Source organism: Euprymna scolopes, chromosome 39, assembly GCF_053919585.1.
Source record: "Euprymna scolopes isolate OS-2025 chromosome 39, ASM5391958v1, whole genome shotgun sequence".
NCBI classification, from domain to species: Eukaryota; Metazoa; Mollusca; class Cephalopoda; order Sepiida; family Sepiolidae; genus Euprymna; species Euprymna scolopes.
In genome coordinates, this window is record NC_136520.1 from 29,878,584 (window position 1) to 29,899,802 (window position 21,219).

The window sequence follows — 21,219 nt, forward strand, 5'->3', positions numbered from 1 at the left end:
TTTAATTAATTTCTTTGGTACTTATTTAGAATATAGACCATGCTTTTTTTTATATAAGATTTTCAAGTTAAATACAATTTTTACGCTATCTTTTATTTATTAAATTGTTAGGTGAAAGTACAGAATAGTTAGAAAACTCTCTCCTTCCATTTACCCCTTCTAAATAATGTTATTATTTCAGCATGGTCCGTATTCTGTATAAGTATCATTTAAAAAAGAAATTAAATCTATTAATTTTTTTTAATTCAAGAAAAAAAAAAAAATTTTTTTTGTTCTCAAATTTTGTTTGTACGAAACTTGAAATTGCTTGTTTTTTGCTTGAATTATTTAATGGCGTAATTTATCAACTTTATAAAAACTGTACATTTGTTCTTTGTAATAAAAAATGTCTTAGTTTTCAAAATTTCTTCTTTTTAAACAACTTTATAATCTAAAATATGTTGGTTTCTACTGAAATCTGATTATTTTTTTTTTATATGGTTTTTGACAATCTTAATGTTTTATGTAAAAATATTTTATCTCATTCATTGAATTTTTAAAATAATACTTAATGCTTATCTTATTCGGTGGTGACTCCAGCAGTTGGACTGCTTGGGCTGTGTCTATCAAACATTATTTAAAACATATGCCTTCAGTAAAAAAAAAAAATGCTCCTCTCTCTGATTTGATCTTGGATATTTTTGCTTGACCACTCAAGAATAATTCCAAATGGTGTTATTTCTATATTTTTTACAAAATTCTTTGGAAAAAAATAAATAAATAAAAAATAAATATAGTGACCTGTTGGGTCAGCCATTGAACTCTGTTAGAATCAGAAAAAAATGAGTTTCTGAACCAGTTAAAAAAAAAAAATGAAGATAAAATACCGCTTTCTGTTTGCTGTATACCTCTCTCATATTCTCTATTGCTATGAATTAAATAGTAACATTATCTGTGTGGATGTATGAACATTAGCAATAATTTTGTAAAAATCGACGTAAATAAATCTAGAGGCGACCCGCGTTCCCAAATTTTAGATACTATTATCTAGGGGGTATATAAACAGTTCTAAGCAATAGTACCCCCCCCCCATGTTTTGGTAGGTGAGTATGAGAATCGAACCCACACCCTTGAGTTGGAAATTAATGTGTGAAAAAAAAAAAAACGTACGATGTTACCATTGGTCCACCGCGACATACAGCGTAGACGTGTTTGAATTTATTTATCTAACTATAAAAACAGTCGTGCGTAATAAAAGTTAACTTTGCTGCTTCCATTTGACCTATTTAAGAAGGTCAAATAGAAGTCACGCAGCATCTGAGTTTGTTTATCGAAATTTGACTGTCTGATATACAAGATTGATCAAAGCTGATTGCTTCTGGACGTTTTTCCTGGCGCAATGCCGCGAACACGTCTGTTTGAGTTTAGTTTCACTTTATTTATACTAAAAAGCCCAATCAACACGCGAGAAGCCAAAATAGCAATAATTTTGTAAAAGTCGACATAAATAAATCTATAAGCTACATGCGTTCCCAAATCCTACATATTATTATCTAGGACCTATATACACAGTTTTAAGCGATAGTAACGAACTCGGGAGCGTGTGCTCGAAAAGCCTTTTGAAGACATACACGAAATGGTCACACACATTTTGCCTTTTATATATATATACTAGTCTGGGTGCCTGGCATTGCCCAGGTGTTTGGAGGTGTGTGTTGAGCAAAAAAAAAAAAATTGGTAGTAGGCAAGCAGGCTCGAACCCGTGACGCGAAGGCAGAAAAGAAAGTGAAAGAAAACCTGACATCTTACCCCTACTCCAGGATGCGATCGGAAGTTCAGAACGTTAAAATTAGTGAAGTCATTCCAACCAATACGATGACTTGCAAAAATGCCGACGCGAAAAAAAAAAAAAAGCAACAACTCTCGTTGTAGAAAACTGCCCAGTTGAGGGTGAAGGAATTAATGTGTTTAGTCAATTTTTTTATATTTGTCGTCCGAAGTGTCGAGCTTCAAAACGATAGTGATCTTGTGAAAATCCGTCGCCTCTGTTGAAAGTTTTAGGTAGGCATACAAACATATGTATATACATTTAAACATACAGGTGAGATTTATATATTAGACTAGCGGGGGGGGGGTTGGAGGTGTGTGTGGTTTTGGGTAAATCAAAACTCCGGGTTCGATCCTCATACTTACCTACCAAAACAGTTTTTCTTATGTTAACCCCCCCCCGGCTTAAAATAAAAAAAAAAACAGTTTTCGTAGGTAAGTATGAGGATCGAACCTGAACCCTTGAGGCAAAGTTGGAAATTAAAGTGTGAAAAAAAAAAACGTGTGACATTAACCATTGGGCTACAGCGAAATACTAACAGAAACACGTTTGAATTTATTTATTTAAGTATTAAAAACAGAATTGACACGTGACCGTAATAAAAGTTAACTCTGCTGCTTCTATTTGACCTCATTAATGAGGTCAAATAGAAGTAACGGACTTAACTTTTGCTGCGGGGCAGCGTTTGGGTTTGTTTACCCAACTTTGGCTGGTTGGAAACCAGCTCCCCATTCCCAAGATGTTAGGGAGGAGGAAACCAGCTCCTCATTGTCCAGATTGAATAGCAATTGTCTGGCCTCACATTGATCAAAGCTGATTGCTTCTGGAGGTTTCCCAGTGCGAATGCCGGGAACAGAGCCTTAGCTTTGAATTAGTTTCGGTTTTATACATAAAAGCTGAATGAACACAAGACGGGCTGAAATAGCAATAATTTTGTAAAAATCGACATAAATAAATCTAGAGGTGACCCGCGTTCCCAAATCCTAGATATTATTATCTAGGCAGTATATAAACAGTTCTAAGCGATAGTAACTCCCTCCCCCCGGGACCGTCGGCGTAAAAAGCCTTTGCGAGACATACATAAAATGATCACACACATTTTGCCTTTTATATATATAGACTAGCGGGGGGGTGGGTACCCGGCGTTGCTTGGGTGTGGAGAGGTGTGTGTGTGGGGGGGGTGTTAAAATAACAGTAGGGAGTTCGGGTGGAGAGAGGTCTTAAAAATAGTGGTAGTGGGGGGGGGGTCAAAACAACAGCCGGCAACCCATGTGGAAAGCTGTGTTAGAAAAAAAAAATGGTAATAGTGGGAATCAAAACAATAGTAGGCGGGCAGGCAGGTTCGAACCCGTGACAAGACGGAAAAGAAAGTGAAAGAAAATCTGACGTCTTACCGATACTCTAGCATACAACCAGAAGTCTAAAGCGTTCAAATTTAGTGTAGTCAATCGAAAACAAAACATGACTTGCAGAAATATCGTTGGAAAATCTGACCCCTCCCTGTACAAAACTGCCCAGTTAAGGGTAAAGGAATTAATGTTTTTAGCTAATTTTTCAATATTTGTTACCCGAAGGGTCGAGCTTCAAAATGATACCAATCTTGTGAAAATCTGTTGCCTCTGTCGAAAGTTTTAGGAAGACATACATACATACATACATACATACATACATACATACATACATACATTTAAACAGACAGGTGAGATTTCTATAATAGGAAATGAATAATTTTATGAATTCTATGTAGCTTAATTGCCATATATATTTTCAAACTTTATATATATACAGTGCCAGCAAAAAGAAAGTCTGCACTTGTAATTTTTTTCAAAAACTGCAAATTTAAGCTAAATTTAATGTAACTGTTTAAACAACCTGTACCTCATTTGATTCGCCTTTTATTCCTCTATAATTTTACCTGTTCATATTTGACTTTTAATATTCTAGTTTGCAGTTTTTGAAAAAATTACAAGTGCGGACTTTCTTTTTGGTGCCCGTATATATATATATATATATATATATATATATATATATAGAGCTTGGTTAGTACTAAAATTGGTGACCGTTTGGGAATTTCAGATGCTGTATGTGCTGTCCACTTGGCATTGTTTCCAGTCAGTCTTGGCTTCTCTTTGCCACTGGACTCGAGCATTGCCGATTCAGGAGTGGTGTGGTTGAGGATTGTACGACCCCTGCCTCACAATAACACATGCAGCTATCCTTACAGCGAGTATCCATTGTCTCTTGAGACTGAACGGAGGCATCTAAAATGCAAAATTATATTAAAAAAAAAAACTCCTTTTTTTTTTTAAATTGAACCTCGAGTGATATTGATGAGCTCTAGTCACCACTGATATAATTTTTTTTATTTTTTTTATACATGTGTGGTATATAAAGAAAATGTTTAATATCTTATACTTGCATATTTTTGTTCTACATATATATATATATATATATATATATATATATATATATATATATATATGCTTTGAAATGCCTAACTATAAAGAACGTTTATAACCCCTCTTTCTATATATTATTTCCTTATTGTACTGACAAATTCATATATACCTACATTTATTTTATTATGTCTTAAATTTCTTTTTGTATTATGCTCAATCTTCAAATGTTGAGCTACATATATCCTTATAAATCCCTAAAGAATCTTTTCATATTCTTTAAACCCATTTGATAATATATATATATACGAGGGTCGTTCCAAGAGTAATACATCCTATTTTCTTAAGTAAAAAAAAAAAAAAAAAAAAATTAAAGAACTATGAAGACGGGAATAGTACCATTAAAACGAGCAACCCTTTGTACTTTACTTTTCTACATTCACCACCATTCTCAATACACTTTTGTCCGCAATAGGGTGGTGGCTGTGCATGGACGTCTGGAGCACACATGCATCTCTGTCGCAACTCTGAAGTTGATAAACCCATCTCCTAACTTTGCTGACATCAATTGTATTGGCTTCGTAAGTGTTCATCAGGCGCCGGTGAATATTGATCATTTCAATGTTGTTGTTTTCTTTCATGGAAGAATTTAACGACACATCTCTGCTTCTGACGTGCGTCCATAATAGCGGTTACTTTCTTTAGAGTCTCATACTGTAAATATCTTCAACAGAGAGATGAAACTTTCAGGTCGTAGATACATAAGTTCAATCATAACAATGCAATATGCAATCCCCTCTGATTAATTTTGGCAGAATAAAAAAGGAAGCTTTAGTTTTGGAACGCCCCTCGTGTGTGTGTGTGTATGTGTATATATATATATATATATATATATATATATATATATAATGTGTGTGTGTATTGTTGTTGTTTTTAATTATCTAGAAGTATGTAGAAATTTAATATTTGTCCAAGAAATGAAATAGATGTTGCATTTTGTAATTGGGTTTAAATCATGCTTGTAAAATATTTAAGTAGCTGGAGGATATAAACAACAAAATAGAACATGTAGAATTTTTAAAACTTCTCTACCTCTCTTCTTTCTTCTCCCTCTCCTTTCCTCTCACTCTCTCCTTCCTCTGTTCCTTTTCCTAATCTCCTCTTCCCTTGTCCTCTTTCTTCTTACTCCTCCCCTTCAGCCTGGTCCCCTCCTTCTCTTTATCGCACCCTCTCTCTCTTTTTCTGGCAACTGAAAAAAAGAATCTCTCTAAATGTCGGATCCCCTCCTCCACATCTGGTTAAAGAAAATACAAAAACAACGTTATTATGTACATAATCGTCACAGAACGAAGACGTCATATTCCAAAAATCACGTGGGGTTGGCTAGTAACTTTCCTATTTGGCTAGTAAACGAAAATATTTAGTTGTTAAAGGTCAACTAAAGATAAATTTGTCCATAGAGCCCTGATGAGTTATCTTCCCCTGTGATCACAATTGTTTGAATAAGTAATGCAGGAGTTATCTCTAAGTGCGATCACTACTCCTTGAATAAACAAATTGTGAGTTATCTACCCCCACCCTCACCCACCTGTGTCATCGCCGGAATGTAATAGTTGCTTCTGTTGCCTACAAATTATTTCATGGTTCTTGCCCCACCGCAATTCTTAAATATTGCCCTCTTCTATGGCTGAACCGACCAAACCTGTGTGATATTCCTAAGTTTTATGCATTCCCTAATTAGCGTAGTAGAGTCTGTATATTGTGGAATTTAAGCATTACATTTAGACAAGAACCATGAAATAATTTTTTGGTAACAGATGCAACTGTTACATTCCGGCGATTAGACAGCAGATCTTATCCAAGTAGATCATATACTCCAGAGGGAACAGGTTCACAACAGGGAATATACAGTATATATCTGATGGCACGATGCTATAGATGCTAAAAAATAATCAGAAAACGCCTTGCCAACTCCAGTGAACACTAGGGACCTCTATTCCAAATAGGGACACATTGATTGAAGCTCATTTCTTTAGTATTAAAAAAACAAAAAAAACAAAACAAAACAAACAAAAAAAACTTTGTGTAGCTAAACGATTTCACAGAGGTGACCTAACACATCTGAAGTCAAGTTTCTGTTTGAGCTGATATGATGTGGAACCCGAAATCGGGAGTGAGGACATTACATGACTGAAGCATCTAGAAAATGTATTTTATGATTTCTAAATGCAAAATATATCAACTGAATAAAAGGTCAATAAATTTCTCCCCATTGACTGTCTACGACAATCTCAGTTCATATTTACAACTTTCTTTTTCTCTTTTCTGTTAGGCAATTTAAACTCTCCAGTTAATCTTGGCTATCCTATTTTATTTAAAATGAGAGGAAATATTCACATTAATAATAATAATGATAATAATGATAATAGATATTTGAAAATGTAAAGTATATTTGTAGATATTTCAAATAAATAATTTACAAGTATGGTTGAAACCCACAATTTTGTTTTCATGTATTTAATTATTCAATTATTAATCATTTTTTTTTTAATTTGTTATTATTTTGTCCATGTAATTTGTTCCTTGTATGTTTTATTTTGTTGCCTTTGAGAACTAAACTACAGAAATATTTTAAATTCATACTTTTATTAGGTATCCCAAACCAAAATTTTATTTTTATTATATCTAAACGTTTTTAATGTGGCCAAATCTTTGCAAAAATTAATGATACCAAATTTGTTTTTGTAAGTCAGTTAGCCACCAAATTATGACCATTTAAAGTTTGTTAGGAATTCCAAAATTTGTTGTCTTGTGTGCTATCCAAAAGCCAATCTTCACAGTGCATAACTAAAAATGCAGACTTCAAATAAGTTTTTAAAAAATCTTAAAAAAAAAAAATATACTGTCATTTTGTGGTAAATGAAAACTAATAATGGAAGCAATAATTATTCGATTAATCCAGCCTAAACATTGAGTAAAATCCTCTTACTCGTCCAAAAAACATACGATAATGGCATAGAAGTGCAAGTTTGTTCATACAAGATTCATTTCAACAGTTAACACATTGACTCTTCATAATATGATTCAGAGAACAGTGGAGATCAAATAAAATTTATTTTAATAGCAAATCAATAGAAAAAAAAAATCAGATTTGGACCATGTAAAAGCAGACGATAATAAAAAATTTATATAATAGGGAAAATTTGTATATTTTTGTGAAAGATAAAACCCTATATTAAACCAACCATATTGATGAGTGACCTTTTTCATTAAGATGGGACTGTTTTTATATGCATAGCGATGCACAGCACAGTGTTCACCAAATTTGAGAAACATCTAGTGTATAAGTAGTACCAAGGTCACAAGAAAAAGAATGGTATATTTATAAAGAGAAAATATTAAGTTTTGTTTACATTGTAGTTTTAGCAAAATAAATGGGTCGTCACAAGTTAATATTGATTTGGATTTTACTATACTTTGCCATTTTAAAACCCTAAACTGGTTTGTGATACCTATTTTAATTCATTGTAACATCTATTGCCCTAAACCTGCTCACTATTTTAAGGAAAACATTTTATTGTTAGAAATATTTTCTGCTTTTCTAATTTTGTAAATTTTTCATTTACATTATTAATGAGATGTGGAACATTGAAATAAAGGCAGCCTATCATTTATAAAAAATAATAAAATTTAATTAAAAATAATACTAGAAAAAAATGTCAATTTATGGTGATATTTTTATATTAAAATAAGAAATAAATTATATTCCAAACTAATTGCCTTTGTCAGCTCACTATCACTTTAGAAAGTTTGTACTTGAAACCAAATTTTAAATAAACATTTCATTCATAAATTTTAAATGACACCATTCTTGAGCTCGAGTGTCTAAGGTCTCCCTGTACAGGGTTTGTCAGGAAAACCTGGCATGAGGATACTTTTCCCTAGAAGTAAACCACGACTAAATATTAAAGATCACATTCAGTATTTGCATCCCAGATAAGATTTCTTCAGTATGACTAACTCACACTAGCTTTTATGAGAAACTAGCCTACTAGCCCGGTATTGCCCGGGTGTGTTTGGAAGTGTGTGTTGAGCAAAAAAAAAAAAAAGTGGTAGTAGGCAGGGCAGGCTTGAACCCGTACCGTGAAGGAGGAAAAAAAATGTGAAAAAAATGTGAAAAAAAAAAAAAAAAAAGGTGACGTTTTTGCCAAACCGGAAATGGCAAAAATTTAAATTAAGGCTAGTCAATCAAAAAGAGGGGATGACTTTCGAAAATATCGTCGAAAAAAAAAAGCGACTCCCTCCTTGTAGAAAATTACCCAGTTAAGGGTAAAGGAATTAATGTATTTAGCCAATTTTTTGATGTTTGTTGTCTGAAGGGTCGAGCTTCAAAACGATATCAATCTTGTAAAAATCCGTCGCCTCTGTTGAATGTTTTAAACAGACATATATACATACATACATTTAAACAGACAGGTGAGATTTATATTATAGACTAGTGAGGGGTGGGGTGAGTGGCTTGATGTTTGACCTAGTTTTGCGCTGCAAGCCGGTTACTGTTTTCCCCGCTTTTCGAAGATGAGGTGAGCTGGTAAAAGTCAGGCAAATTAAATACACGTGACCCTCGCTCTTAAGTAATAGATATTACGATTTAGACGCAAATATAAAAAGTTTTAAGATGGAGTGAGCCGAGTGAGAAGGCCGATGAAAAAAGCCTTTTGTAGACATACACAAAAAAGTGAACACACACACACACTTTCATATATATATAGATGGTGCATCTTATCCAAGTGATGTTACCTCAAGTAACAATACAAATCTGGGTACCCCACCAGACTAGATGAATTCTTGTCCTGAAATTCAATAAGACCAACAGACCATAAAAAAGCTATACTAAAACATTTGTGGAGAGGAAAATAATGTTCTCAACTTCTTTACTAACTCAGTGTTTGTTAAAGAACTTTCGTGGAACATTCGAATATTTATGTACCTCATGCAGAGTTCAAATGTTAACTCAATGTTGAGGGGGACCCTTGATTTCTGATAACTTTGAAGGAAAATGAAACAAAAATATTAACATTTTGGGAATTTTTATACAAATTTATTAATCTTTTAAATAAGACTTATGGGGGTGTGGAGAGGTTTTATCATAAGGGTATTGCAATCCAGCTCTAAAAAAAAAATAGCGACAAAAAAAAAAAAAAAAATTAGCCGCAGTAACCAGGCTTGAACCTTTAATGCTAAGAGGAAAAGTAGATGAAAAAAGCAAACGCTTTAGTCATCTCGCCCATGCGACTTGTGACGTCATGGGCCTTTGGAATAACGTCTTTTATACGTACGTCGAGATCCTGAGTTGACACAAAAACTGACCACTTCTTGGAAAAATATTACCCAGTTGACGTCAAAGAATTAATGTTTTTGGACAAACAATTTTGTCAGTGTTCGTTGCATGTGTCAAAAGTTTTTAGGAGACGTAAACATGCACACATACTAACACACATTTTGCCTTTTATATAATAGACTAGCGGGGGTACCTGGCCATGCCCGGGTGTTTGAAGTGTGTGTTGAGCGCACACAATAAAAAAGTGTTAGTATGCAGGCAAGCTCGAACCTTTTTTTTTTTTTTTTTTTTTACACAGTGATCACCACTTATCAAGGCCCGGAAGCCACTCAGCGATAGGGTTATTGCAAGTACATTACGTTAGTGTGGAGATTTGATCAAGTGTTTACTTAAGGGGGCGGTTCATTAGGAATTTGTTAACATTGGACTTGAAGACATCCAAGTTGTAGTCAAGTGGGAAGCAGGCAGATGGAACAGAGTTCCACAGGCGTGCAGTTCTAAGAAAGAAGCTTTGTTCATGGAATCCACGTTTTGATTTAGGCACAGATAAAGAGTGGGGGAAATTTTTCACAGTGGATTCAGCTAGATGGGTGTTTTTCGTGAAAGATTGGCAAGGGGGGACCAGAGATTGGAGTTCAGACGAGCACCTGCCATGGAAATAACGATAAAACAAGGATAGACTCGCAACATCTCTTCTGTGGGAGAGAGGTTGCAGGGTAGAGAAAAGGGTATCCCCCACTAAGCCACGAAGTCTATTTTGTACTCTGTCAAGGCAGGATAGGTTGTTTTTAGCAGCTCCTGCCCAGATATGACAACAGTATTCCATCCTTGGACGTACTTGGCTTTTATATAGGTAGAGAATTGCATCAGTAGTGAGATATCTTCTGGAGCGGTAGAAGGATCCCACCATCTTTCCAGCGACCTTGGCAACAGACTTGATGTACGTGTTCCATTTCAGATTAGGAGTAAAGGTCAAACCCAGAAGCTTGTCAAAACACGGGGCCTCACCCAGACGAGAGCCATCCATCCCAATTGATGCCCAATGGGGATCAAACTAGCGTTGATGATGTAAGGATAGGAGTTTGGTTTTGGATGCATTAAAGGTAACCAGCCACATCTTCCCCCACTGAACATGTGGCGTGAAGGTGTAAAAGAAAGTGAAAGAAGACGTGACATCTTACCGCTACGCTAAGAAGACATAGGAAGTGAAAACATTCAAATTTAACGATGTCAATCAAAAGTTGACTTGCCAAGTGAATGAGTTCACACAGGTGCAGAAATGAACGTTGGCTGAAAGCCAGTTCAGTTTTCTGCTGATTCGTTTCTCCACGATGTTGGGGAAACCAAGCTACCCTGAAAAAGGGGAACTCTCAAATGAATAGCAATTGTCTGATATGAATGGTTTTCCTCACATTGATCAAAACTAATTGATTTCCAGACATCCTGGCACAAAAGGCCGCTGATGCCTTTGCATCGGTGCCTTTCGCTTTATACAAAAAACCCAAACAAACACGTGTCAGAACAAAATAGTGTGAATTTTGTAAAAGTCCCTCAAATAAAAGATATAGATGATCTCTGTTCACAAATTGTAGATATTACAATCTAGGGAGTATATAAAAAGTTCTAAAGAATAGTAACCCCCTGAGAGCCCTCCTCCCCTCATATCACCTCATATCCTCATTTCTTATCCACATAACCGTTCCAATTATCCAGAAGGTAAAAAGAGCAGACGACTTTGGCTCTAACTTAAAAACCCTTTTCATATATGCTTATATATATATATATATATATATATATATATATATATATATATATATATATTAATACCATAGTACCTTTAATGTATGTACGTGTGCCACGGTTTCCAGATTATAAATTATTTAATCAAGAGATCCTATTTATTAAAAAGGAGGAAAGAAGATAACATTCTAAGAACATTAAATTAGTATTTAGGTACGCTAATTTAATATTCAAATTAATTTCTATCCTCCTTTTTAATAAATAGGATCTTCCGATCACCAAAGACACATTGTAAAAAAATAAATAAATAATGGTCTTCTGGCTAGGATTCAAGGGTAGTATATGTTTAGTCTAAAGATCTAAAGATGGTATAATAATATTGTGTGGTTTCAGTTTGTGCCAGGCATCCATACAATGGAAATATGTCACACATTCCTATAAGGATAATCGAAAAAAAAACGTAATAACCAGATATATTCTGACACTACATTAACCAGATTACTTAGATAAATATTTTACAGTTTTAACAAAAGGGCTACAATAATATCACAAGGTCTCCATTCATTCACGCTGGACATTCACAGAATGTCCAGCAGCAATATATTGCAAATAGAAGATGGCGCTGTGGAATTTCCACAGGTCTCACTAGTATATATCATTTGTTCAAATATTAACAAATAATTGAATTGATTTTTTATATTGTTCATCTCCAAGCTAGAGTACTGCATCTCATTAATATGCATCCAATTAAGCATACGTTCATATCATTAAATATTCGTACATAAAAAAGACACACTTAAACATCTAAATTCTAATTTTCTAAGTGAGCAAAAATTTACCCATAACTGTCTTGTAGGAGATTCTCTTATCCTTTTTTCTATTTGAAGGGACCTCGGGCCCCATACCCTGGACCCCAAATGGGCACTGGAGGTCCACCACCGCCCCCCATGGGCATGAGGCCGGGTGGACCCGGTGTACCACCACATGGTTATCCAGGTAAGTTATTAATTGGTTTAATTTATTTTTTTATTTCTTTCTTTTTTGTTTCTTTTTTTTTTTTTTAATTTCTTTTTTATTTATTTATTTTTTGTATATCCTGTTTATATTTAATTAGTGATTCTTAACCTACACATCACTTATGGACTTCTTCATAAATTGATGAACATGGAAAATACAGCTTAATTCTTTTTTATTTAAAAAAAGAAAAATTATTGAAAAAAAAAAATTTTTTTTAATTTTCTTTTCCTAATTAAAGTTAAAAAAAAAAAATGTTGATTCTTGTCCAGAATCCCCCCCCCTTTATTAAAAAACAAAAATAAACAAAAATCTGTATGATGAAACTAAAATATCATATTGCAAAAATCATGTAAATTGATCCAATAGTTTTTTTAAATAAATGAATCAAATTTTATAAGTATTGGAAGAGTGACTGTCTTGCACATCATTTTAAAATAAAATCTCCAAAACAAAGGAAATAATGCAACAATAATTCAAAACTTGCAAGATTTATCTTGTAATGCCTATGGATTCTCATTAATCACTTAAAAACGATTGTTTTTATAAAAATAAAACTATTTGATTAATTTACATGATTTTTGGAATGTGATATTTTTGTTTCATCACAGGTACATCATACAAATTTTTCTTTCTTTTTGTTTTTTAATGTAGGGGGAATTCTGGATAAGAACCTCAATTTCCAATAAATTTCTTTCAAGCAAAATCTATACAAAATAATTCAGAAGTGTTTTGCTTTCAAATTTGTTTTAAATTAACAAAGATTTTTAATTCAAAACACTTTTTCTTGAAGTTTTAGAGATTATTTAAAATTCTTTGTATTTCTTGAGAAATTTTTATTTTATTTTCGATTTGCTTTATTAAAAAAAAAAAATTAAATGTAAGAATTACACATGAACTTTGCAGTATGTTTTATGTTTTCTGTATGATACATAGCATATGACTCCCAGGTTAAGAACCCCCATCTATTTGCCCGTCTTTACTAATACTCTACTCTTTTGTTTGTCATCCTCTTACCACTTCCCTTTCTTCTCTTCATCCTTTTCTTTCCCTCTTCTCTCTCTAAGTTTTTTGTTTTTTTACTAGGATTGATCTGACTTCCTGGATTCCAAAAATTCTAACTCTGACTCCTTAAAAGTCTTTCAATATTCTGTCTGTTGATTCTTCAGAGAGATAGCATTTATTGATTGTATCTTTTTGTTTAACTGAAACTTATGTCGATTCGTTTTAATCGTTTTAATGCCTATTTTATCCAATTTCTTTTGTTTTTCCAGCAGTTTTATTTTCTTTTCTAGAGCAATTTCTAGCCATATTAAAAGTTACCAACAAAATTACAGCCATAAAAATAATCTAAATACCAGGCACTTTTGTTGTTTTTAAACTGTCATCAAAGCTTCAACCTCTCACATCGACGTGATGTTGCATCCCTCTGCCTGTTCTACAAGTATTTTAATGGGAAATGCTTCAACGAACTACAAGCCCTTGTACCCCTTAGACATAAATATCCCCGACAAACCCGACAAGCAGCAAAATCCCACCCCTTCACAGTAGAGATCCCTAGGTGTAAGAAAGCCTTCTACTGTAATAGTTTCTTCCCCAGAACTGCTAGTCTTTGAAACTCCCTCCCGGGTTCCTGCTTTCCTAACTATACTGACATGCAGAAGTTCAAGTGTAATGTGAATGGACATCTCGCTACTCAACTCCATATAATATCACTTCAACTTATGTCCCCGATAGTAACCCCCTACATCAAAGTGGCACTGTGCCTTATTTGGGGTGAAAATGGAATTAAAACAAAAACAACAAAAAAAAACTTACTGTATTTATATGGTATTGTCCCAAGAATTAAGTTTAGCTGTCAACAATAATAAAAAAAATAAATCTCTAATTCCCAGCATTCTTTCTCCGACTCTTTCAAGCTTGTACCTCAATAGTGAAACTTTTAGACTCTTGGTGCAATTACAGATTCATCCATGAGAAATCTATGTAATTATTTTTTAAAAATGATGTTTGTTTTTTTTTTTTAATGGATGCTTCAATAGCTATAAAATGTCTCAAAATCAAAACTACAGGGTCTGCCATATGTAACTTTTGTTGCATATCAAATATGTCCATGTGAAGAAAGTTGGGTATTGATCAATGGTGAATAGAGACAAAAAACTAGATTTCTAACTTGCAACGATTTGGAGCAATTAGTTTTAATGATTATTTAATAAAAAGATCTGGAAAAATGATGAAAAGCATTTATATATATATACTAGCCTGGGTGCCCGGCCTTGCCCGGGTGTTTGGAGGTGTGTGTTGAGCAAAAAAAAAAAAAAAGTGTTAGTAGGCAGGCAAGTTCGAAACCGTACCGTGAAGGGGGAAAAGAATGTGAAAAAAAAAATGTGACGTGTTTGCTGTTGCGTCCATCACCAAACCGGAAGTGACGTAGGTTTTAATTAAGGTTAGACAATCGAAAAGAGGCGATGACTTTAAAAAATATCAGTGAAAAAAGCGACCCCTCCCTGTAGAAAACTGCCCAGTGTGAAGGAATTAATGTTTTTGGCTAATTTTTCGATATTTGTTGTCCAAAAGGTCGAGCTTCAAAATGATACCGATCTTGTGAAAATCCATCGCCTCTGTCTGTTTTAGGCAGGCACCTATATGCATACATACGTTCATACAGACAGGTGAGATTTATATTATAGATGTGTGTGTGTGTGTGTATATATATGTATACACTTAGGGGATTAGAACAAGAGTCTAAAGAGCAGAGTATATTTTAATGTATTAGTAAATTCATTAATACAATAAAATAAAAGAAAAGAAAACAGTGCTCGTTGTAATGTAGATATATATTAAGCTCGATAGAAGGCGAACCATTAAAAGATACATCTGCCTTACTTAAAAAATGCTAGGTTTATTTTTGGTGTCTTTAGAAAAAAATAAAACACCTAATATTTTTGCTGATGAGACTGTTTCAAAATATCATAAAATTATTGTCCCAGACTCATTGTCTATCACAATAAAAACATCGTTTCCGAAACGATCGTGCAATTTATTGATTTTGTTTGTTCGTTCTTCCTTATGAAACCTATTTTTAATTTTTAAATCTAATTATAAATTATCAATCATCTTTATATATATCTTTATATATATATATATATATATATATATAATGTGTGTGTATATATATATGCCAACGTTTGGGGTACTTAAAGGAGGGGCATTTTTATTGTAAAAATTGTAAAGACATTTTTAAAAATATCTAATTCATATTTTTAGAAGAGGATAAACATATTTATTTTTCAGTCTCTCCAAATACATATTGCAGGCATATTGTATCATTATTATTTTATTTATTTACTAGTGGGGGTACCCGGCGTTGCCTGGGTGTTTGGAGGTGTGTATGCTCTTAAATCAAAAAAACAAAGTTTTGGTAGATAGTTAGGATCGAACCCGAAGTCCTGAGGCGAAGTTGGAAAAAAAACGTGAGACGTTAACCGCTCAGCCAGCAAGAAAGAGTAAGTGAAAGACGTTTGAATTTATTTAAGCAGAATTGATAGGGGCCCACTTAATGAGGTCAAATAGTAGTCACGTAGTTAAGATTTACAACTGCTATTCAGCAGTTAACATTTTCTGCGGGACGGTTTTTAATGAGGTGAAACCCCAACTTTGGGGAGGAAAAGCAGCTCCCCCGTTTATTAGAGGAGTGTTGTCCAAATGAAAGCAATCGTCTGATATGACGGTGAAAAGCCGACATTGACCAAACGTTTACATCGCTTTCTGGAGACCACCACCCGGCCAATTCGAATCCAGTTTCGTTTTTTTTTTTATAGTGAAAGAAACATGCGGCGATCTAAAAATCTGGAAAAAAATAGCGTTTAAAAGTCGGGCAAATTAAATACACGTACGACCCCTGTTGTTAAGTCGTACATATTATCATCTAGACAGCATATAAAAAGTTTTAAGGAGTGAGCCGACCGAGAAGTTCAGCAAAAAAAGCCTTTAGCGGACATATAGAAAAATGCGCACACACACACATTTTCGCTTTTATATATATATATATATATATATATATATATATATATATATATATATTTTTCAACTCAATTTATTCAGCATAGATTAAAATATTACATGTTTTGTTGCCATTAAAAAAGGCCAAGGAAGAGAGAGAGAGAAAAAAAGGAGGAAAGCGAACAAGGGAGGAAGGGTGCTACGAATTTAGATGGTCAGAAATACAGTTGACCAGCACTTATTTAGTGTTCATATGAGGACATAAAATTTGAATGCAGCAGCAACTCCTGTGAACATGTTTACCAGAAATAACAGTTGGAAATAAGTCATACACCATCCACTATGACTATGCATTTCCTACAGCTATGTACTTTCAAAACTGAGCTATTAAACCTGTCATAGTGATATGGGATAAGGAGGAGAAAGAAGCAACCTTAGTAGAAGTTAGTGTTCCTTACGATGCTGTATTAAACAGAGCTGAGAGGGAAAAGATGACGAAATACCAGAGTCTTATGTACAATATAGAAAAAAATGGAATCTTAGGAAGACCTAGTAATTATAGGAAAGACTTTCAAAAACTATCTGATAAATATACCCGGTGAACCATGTGCAAAAAAGATTAAAATAATTGTACTTAAATGTATGGTTATAATCTTTAAAAAGACTTCTAGGTTGGTATATATGAGATAGTAAGTGAATGTTTGGCATTTGATAGGATACTCCATCCCCAGCTTGAACAAACTGATAAGAAATTTGAAAAAATAAATAAATAAAATACAAAACTGTTTAGGGAATTTTACCCATCCTGGGATGGGTATTCTTTTAGAAAAATAGCATAATTACTTATGGTGGACCCTGTATTTATTATCAAAATGTGTTTTAAGAGTTTATGATTATCGCATTTCCGATGCTAAATATTGGATTATTTCAAATAAAATAAGGCACTTTTTTTCACATGTGATTGTAGAGAAGTAGTGAATGTATTTTTAAAATAAGAAAGTTTACACTTTGGCAGAATTATGATAATCAACATGCGATTGTTTTAAATTTCTTCATTGCTATCTTGAACATGTTAACTCCCAAAATAGGTGGCCATTTTTTTTTTTTCATGGCTAGTTTTGTCGGTTTTTTGTAGCGGAGATAAGTCAGAGTTGTTCTTTTGAAATTAAATCAGACAAATTATTTTTTTTGCATTCGTTGAATAAGCTTTTTTTGTATGTGTGTGGGGTTAGTTTAAAATAAATTTTTGGTGCTTTTTTATTATTAGAGCAAAATTTGAAATTTGAAAACTAATGATATCTACTTAATTGTCATGTCGCAGTAATGAACATATCCAAAAATTTCGAAAAACGATAAGGTAGAAAACTAATTATTAATGAAAATAGTTTTTAAAGAAAATTGGTTAAAATTGAGTTTTGCTTAAAAACATTAAACCAGAGAGTTTGAATTGTAACAAGGGAGGTAATTATTTTCTGAAAATTTAGCAAAACTCAATTTTTCTTTAGGTAGTGACAACATTACAGTCTATGGTTGACTAGACGAAATCTTTCCTAAGCAACTTAAAAATAAACCCTCCCTCAAACCCTAAGTTCAGATATCCCCTCTACACTAAAAGAAAAGCCCTCTAATTGAACTGAAAAAGAAAAAGTAACTGTATTTTGGGGGGAAGCTGTCGCCACTTAAACTTAGTGTTATGGTTAAGGAAGAAATTTTTTATTCTAATTTTTAATCATAATTTGGAATATTTGTAAAATGAAAATAAAAAAGGGGCCTCCTAAAAAATGAGAAAAAAAATCTTCTTAAACACTTAATAAACCAGAAAATCAAACATTTTAATTAATAGGTCAGAAGAAAAGAAAACGAAGGAGTTAGCCGAATGGTCTAATTTAAAAAGAGGACAACTTTGACTTATCTTTATTTGTCTGAGCAGAGTTAGGCATAAATTTGGTTTTTAATGTGTAAAAAAATCTAGCTCCTCCAAAAAGGGATACTCTTTTGTTACCACTACAAAAAGCAAACAAACTAGTCATGGAAAAATGGCAGCCTCATTCATGACCTCTTTAATATACCCCCTCTTTGTTTAGATATTTTCTGTTTTCTTAGTAATTTTATAGCAAGGTCATCCCTTATTCTATAGCATTGGGAATGGCCATTAAAAATTATTTGTAAAAAAATTTTTTAAATAAATAATAACAACATCAAATCTTTTTTAGTAAAACAATATTATGGATGACAAACATAGCATTTTTTCTTTCCTTTTCTTTTTTTTCTTCCATTTTTGTCTTTTTTTCTTTTTCATTTTATATTCCCTTTTTCCTTTTCTTTTTTCCACTTCCCCCTCTTTTACCTCTTTCTGTTTTTCTTTTTCTCTTTTATTGCCTCTTTCTTTCTTTCACTTTTTTAATTTTCTCTTTTTTGCTTTTCTTTTTTATTTCATTTTCTTTATTCCTTTTTATTCTCAGTACTTTTCCCTATCTGTTTTCCTTCTTTCTACCTCTTTCTTTCCCCATTTTGTAATCCCCTCTCTCTTTTTTTTCCTTTGATTATTCTCCTTTACGTGGCTATATAACTTCCCAAATAAACCTTATCAATTGCTTTTATCTGACTAAAATTTAAAAAAAAGACCCATACCAACATCAATAAACAAAATATAAATCTTTCTCAAAATATTTTTTTTAGAATTTTTGCAATAAAAAATGTCTACTATACAGTGACTATAAAAGGAAAATACACCAACTCTAATATAATTTAAAAATTTTGTTAATATACTTTTTTGGATCAATACATTCTTCCAACGCACAAAATATGGAAAAAATACAATTTTAAAGAGGATGCAAAAGTATGCATCTTGTATCCTTGACACATAAAAATCTAAGAAAATCCCATCATGTGTTTCATAAAAATAAAATTTGATCCCAAAAAAGGTTTAGTACAGATGCAAAATAGTCATCTAAGAATTTGACAGAGATTCCCAAGTTTCATCGACAAATTATGAACTTTGCCAAAGTATGCAAACGATAAATTGTAGAAACAGATATTTGGAAAACACAATCCTTTCACAAGTTTTTTTTTTTCATTGATTTTTGGTCTTACTACTTATTTGCCTTCTTCAATATTTCATGAATATGCCTAATTCCAATTTTGGCTCTCTCCTACATTTGCAGCACACCTTTCCCCAAAATAAAGCATTGGAAACTTAGCACTAACTCAAACTTAACCATAACCTTAAGTCTAGATGACCGCAGACCCCCTCTAAAAAACAATTATAGAAATGCAAAGAATAATAGATAAGAAAATCAATTTATCAACTTCTTTTCTCTGTCTGCAGCCTTTCCTTCACACACACACTGAAAAAACAAAACAATTAAAAATATTGCCCTCCTTATGCCAATAAAAATAGTTTGGAAAAAAATATTCTGATCACTGGGGTGTTTTGCGAGCTGCATACGTCATGACTTGGGAATTTCTGTAAGTTCTGAAATTCATAGATGACTATTCTGCACAAGCACCAACATTTCTAAAAACAAACAAAAAACAGTTTTTAAAACAATCAAATTTCTAATATTTAGTATGTTCCGATTTAAAGAGCAGTAAAAATGTTATCAGACTTATTTTCTATATCTCTTTTATTTTCACTAAAACTTCAAGTCAAATAGAAATATCGGTGTGGTGGGTGGTCGTGAGTGTAGAAAAGTTAAAGGGACTCCCCACCCTCTTTTTCTTAAGTTAAAAAATAAGTTTTGTTTTCAGCAATTAATCAAAATTGAACCAAATTTATCCATAATAAAATTTGTTTGAATGGCTGTTGTGATTTTGTGGTGCTCAAATTCAGTTTATGCATATATTTTTTTTATATATATATAAAAAAAATAATTAAAAAAAAACAACAAAAAAACTTTGCGGTGTCTATTCTAAAAAATATAGGTTGATTGAATTGTGATTAAATGTAAATATTGTTTCTTGATTTAATTTTTAATTTATTAAAAAAAAAAATGAATTTCGTTCTGTCAATTCTAAAAGAAAAAAAAATCGCCTCCAAAATTTTGTTCTTAAAAAATAAAAAATAAAATAAACTACCCCAATCTCTCAATTAAATAATTCAAGACATTTATATTAAATATTTTGTTAGGATCCATTGAATTTCTTGGGATCACCACCTGTATAAATGCAACTAAAATATTTACTAAAGTGTTGAAAAGGGAGGGGTGTTATTAAGGGTTTTGTTTACTCCCTCATCATTGTTGAGAAACAGGAGAATTGACCTTCTCTTAACGAGTTTAAAGAGAATGTTGATCTTCATCACTTAAGTAAATTAGCAACTTACATTCAATTATTCGTATACAATGAATCACGTTGTACATTAGCATAAAAAAACCCTTCAAACCAATGTTAATATACTTGTAGGTCACAAAATAATACATATTTATGCCATATCCACAGCTTAGTGTTAAGTAAATCAAGATCTGTTTTAAATTTTAGTCTAACCTATTTTTTTTTCTTGGTGACTATAGAGAACAGCGTTATATTTAAGACTGGATCAAACATTAAGAAAAATAAAAACATGCTTAGCAGGGTTGCGGAGTCAGAAGGTATTATACAATTCCCAAATATCCAATTCAGCTTCCAACTCCTTAGTTTGAATATTGGAAGATTTTAAAATATCTTTTGATTGTTTACTGATTAAAAAGTTCGACTTTGACTCTTAGCATTTTTACAAGAAATCCTCTTACTCCATCTCCGCAGAGTTGGAGTTGGAGATTATAACCTCTTTTCCTATTTGTAATTTAGTCTCACTTCCTACAGAACTATCCAATATTTACATGCAATAAAATATTGAACCCAGGACGCTGCTGTGTTATTGTATGGTGAAAGGTAAATACAAATATAGCCTCCATGCCTACAGTTATGAGTTTTAAATT

The 21,219-nt window shown here is 32.7% G+C and overlaps 1 protein-coding gene across 50 annotated transcripts in view; it reads left to right on the top strand.

Moving 5' to 3' along the window:
- The window catches only part of LOC145263687 (SWI/SNF-related matrix-associated actin-dependent regulator of chromatin subfamily D member 1-like), a 273,700-nt gene that overhangs the window by 98,685 nt on the left and 153,796 nt on the right, over nucleotides 1-21,219 (top strand). For all 50 annotated transcript variants that reach the window (XM_080120590.1, XM_080120583.1, XM_080120574.1 and 47 more), the window contains one exon: nucleotides 12,172-12,280. In XM_080120590.1, coding sequence (XP_079976716.1) covers nucleotides 12,172-12,280 — 109 coding nt within the window. The remainder of the gene's footprint in view (nucleotides 1-12,171; nucleotides 12,281-21,219) is intronic.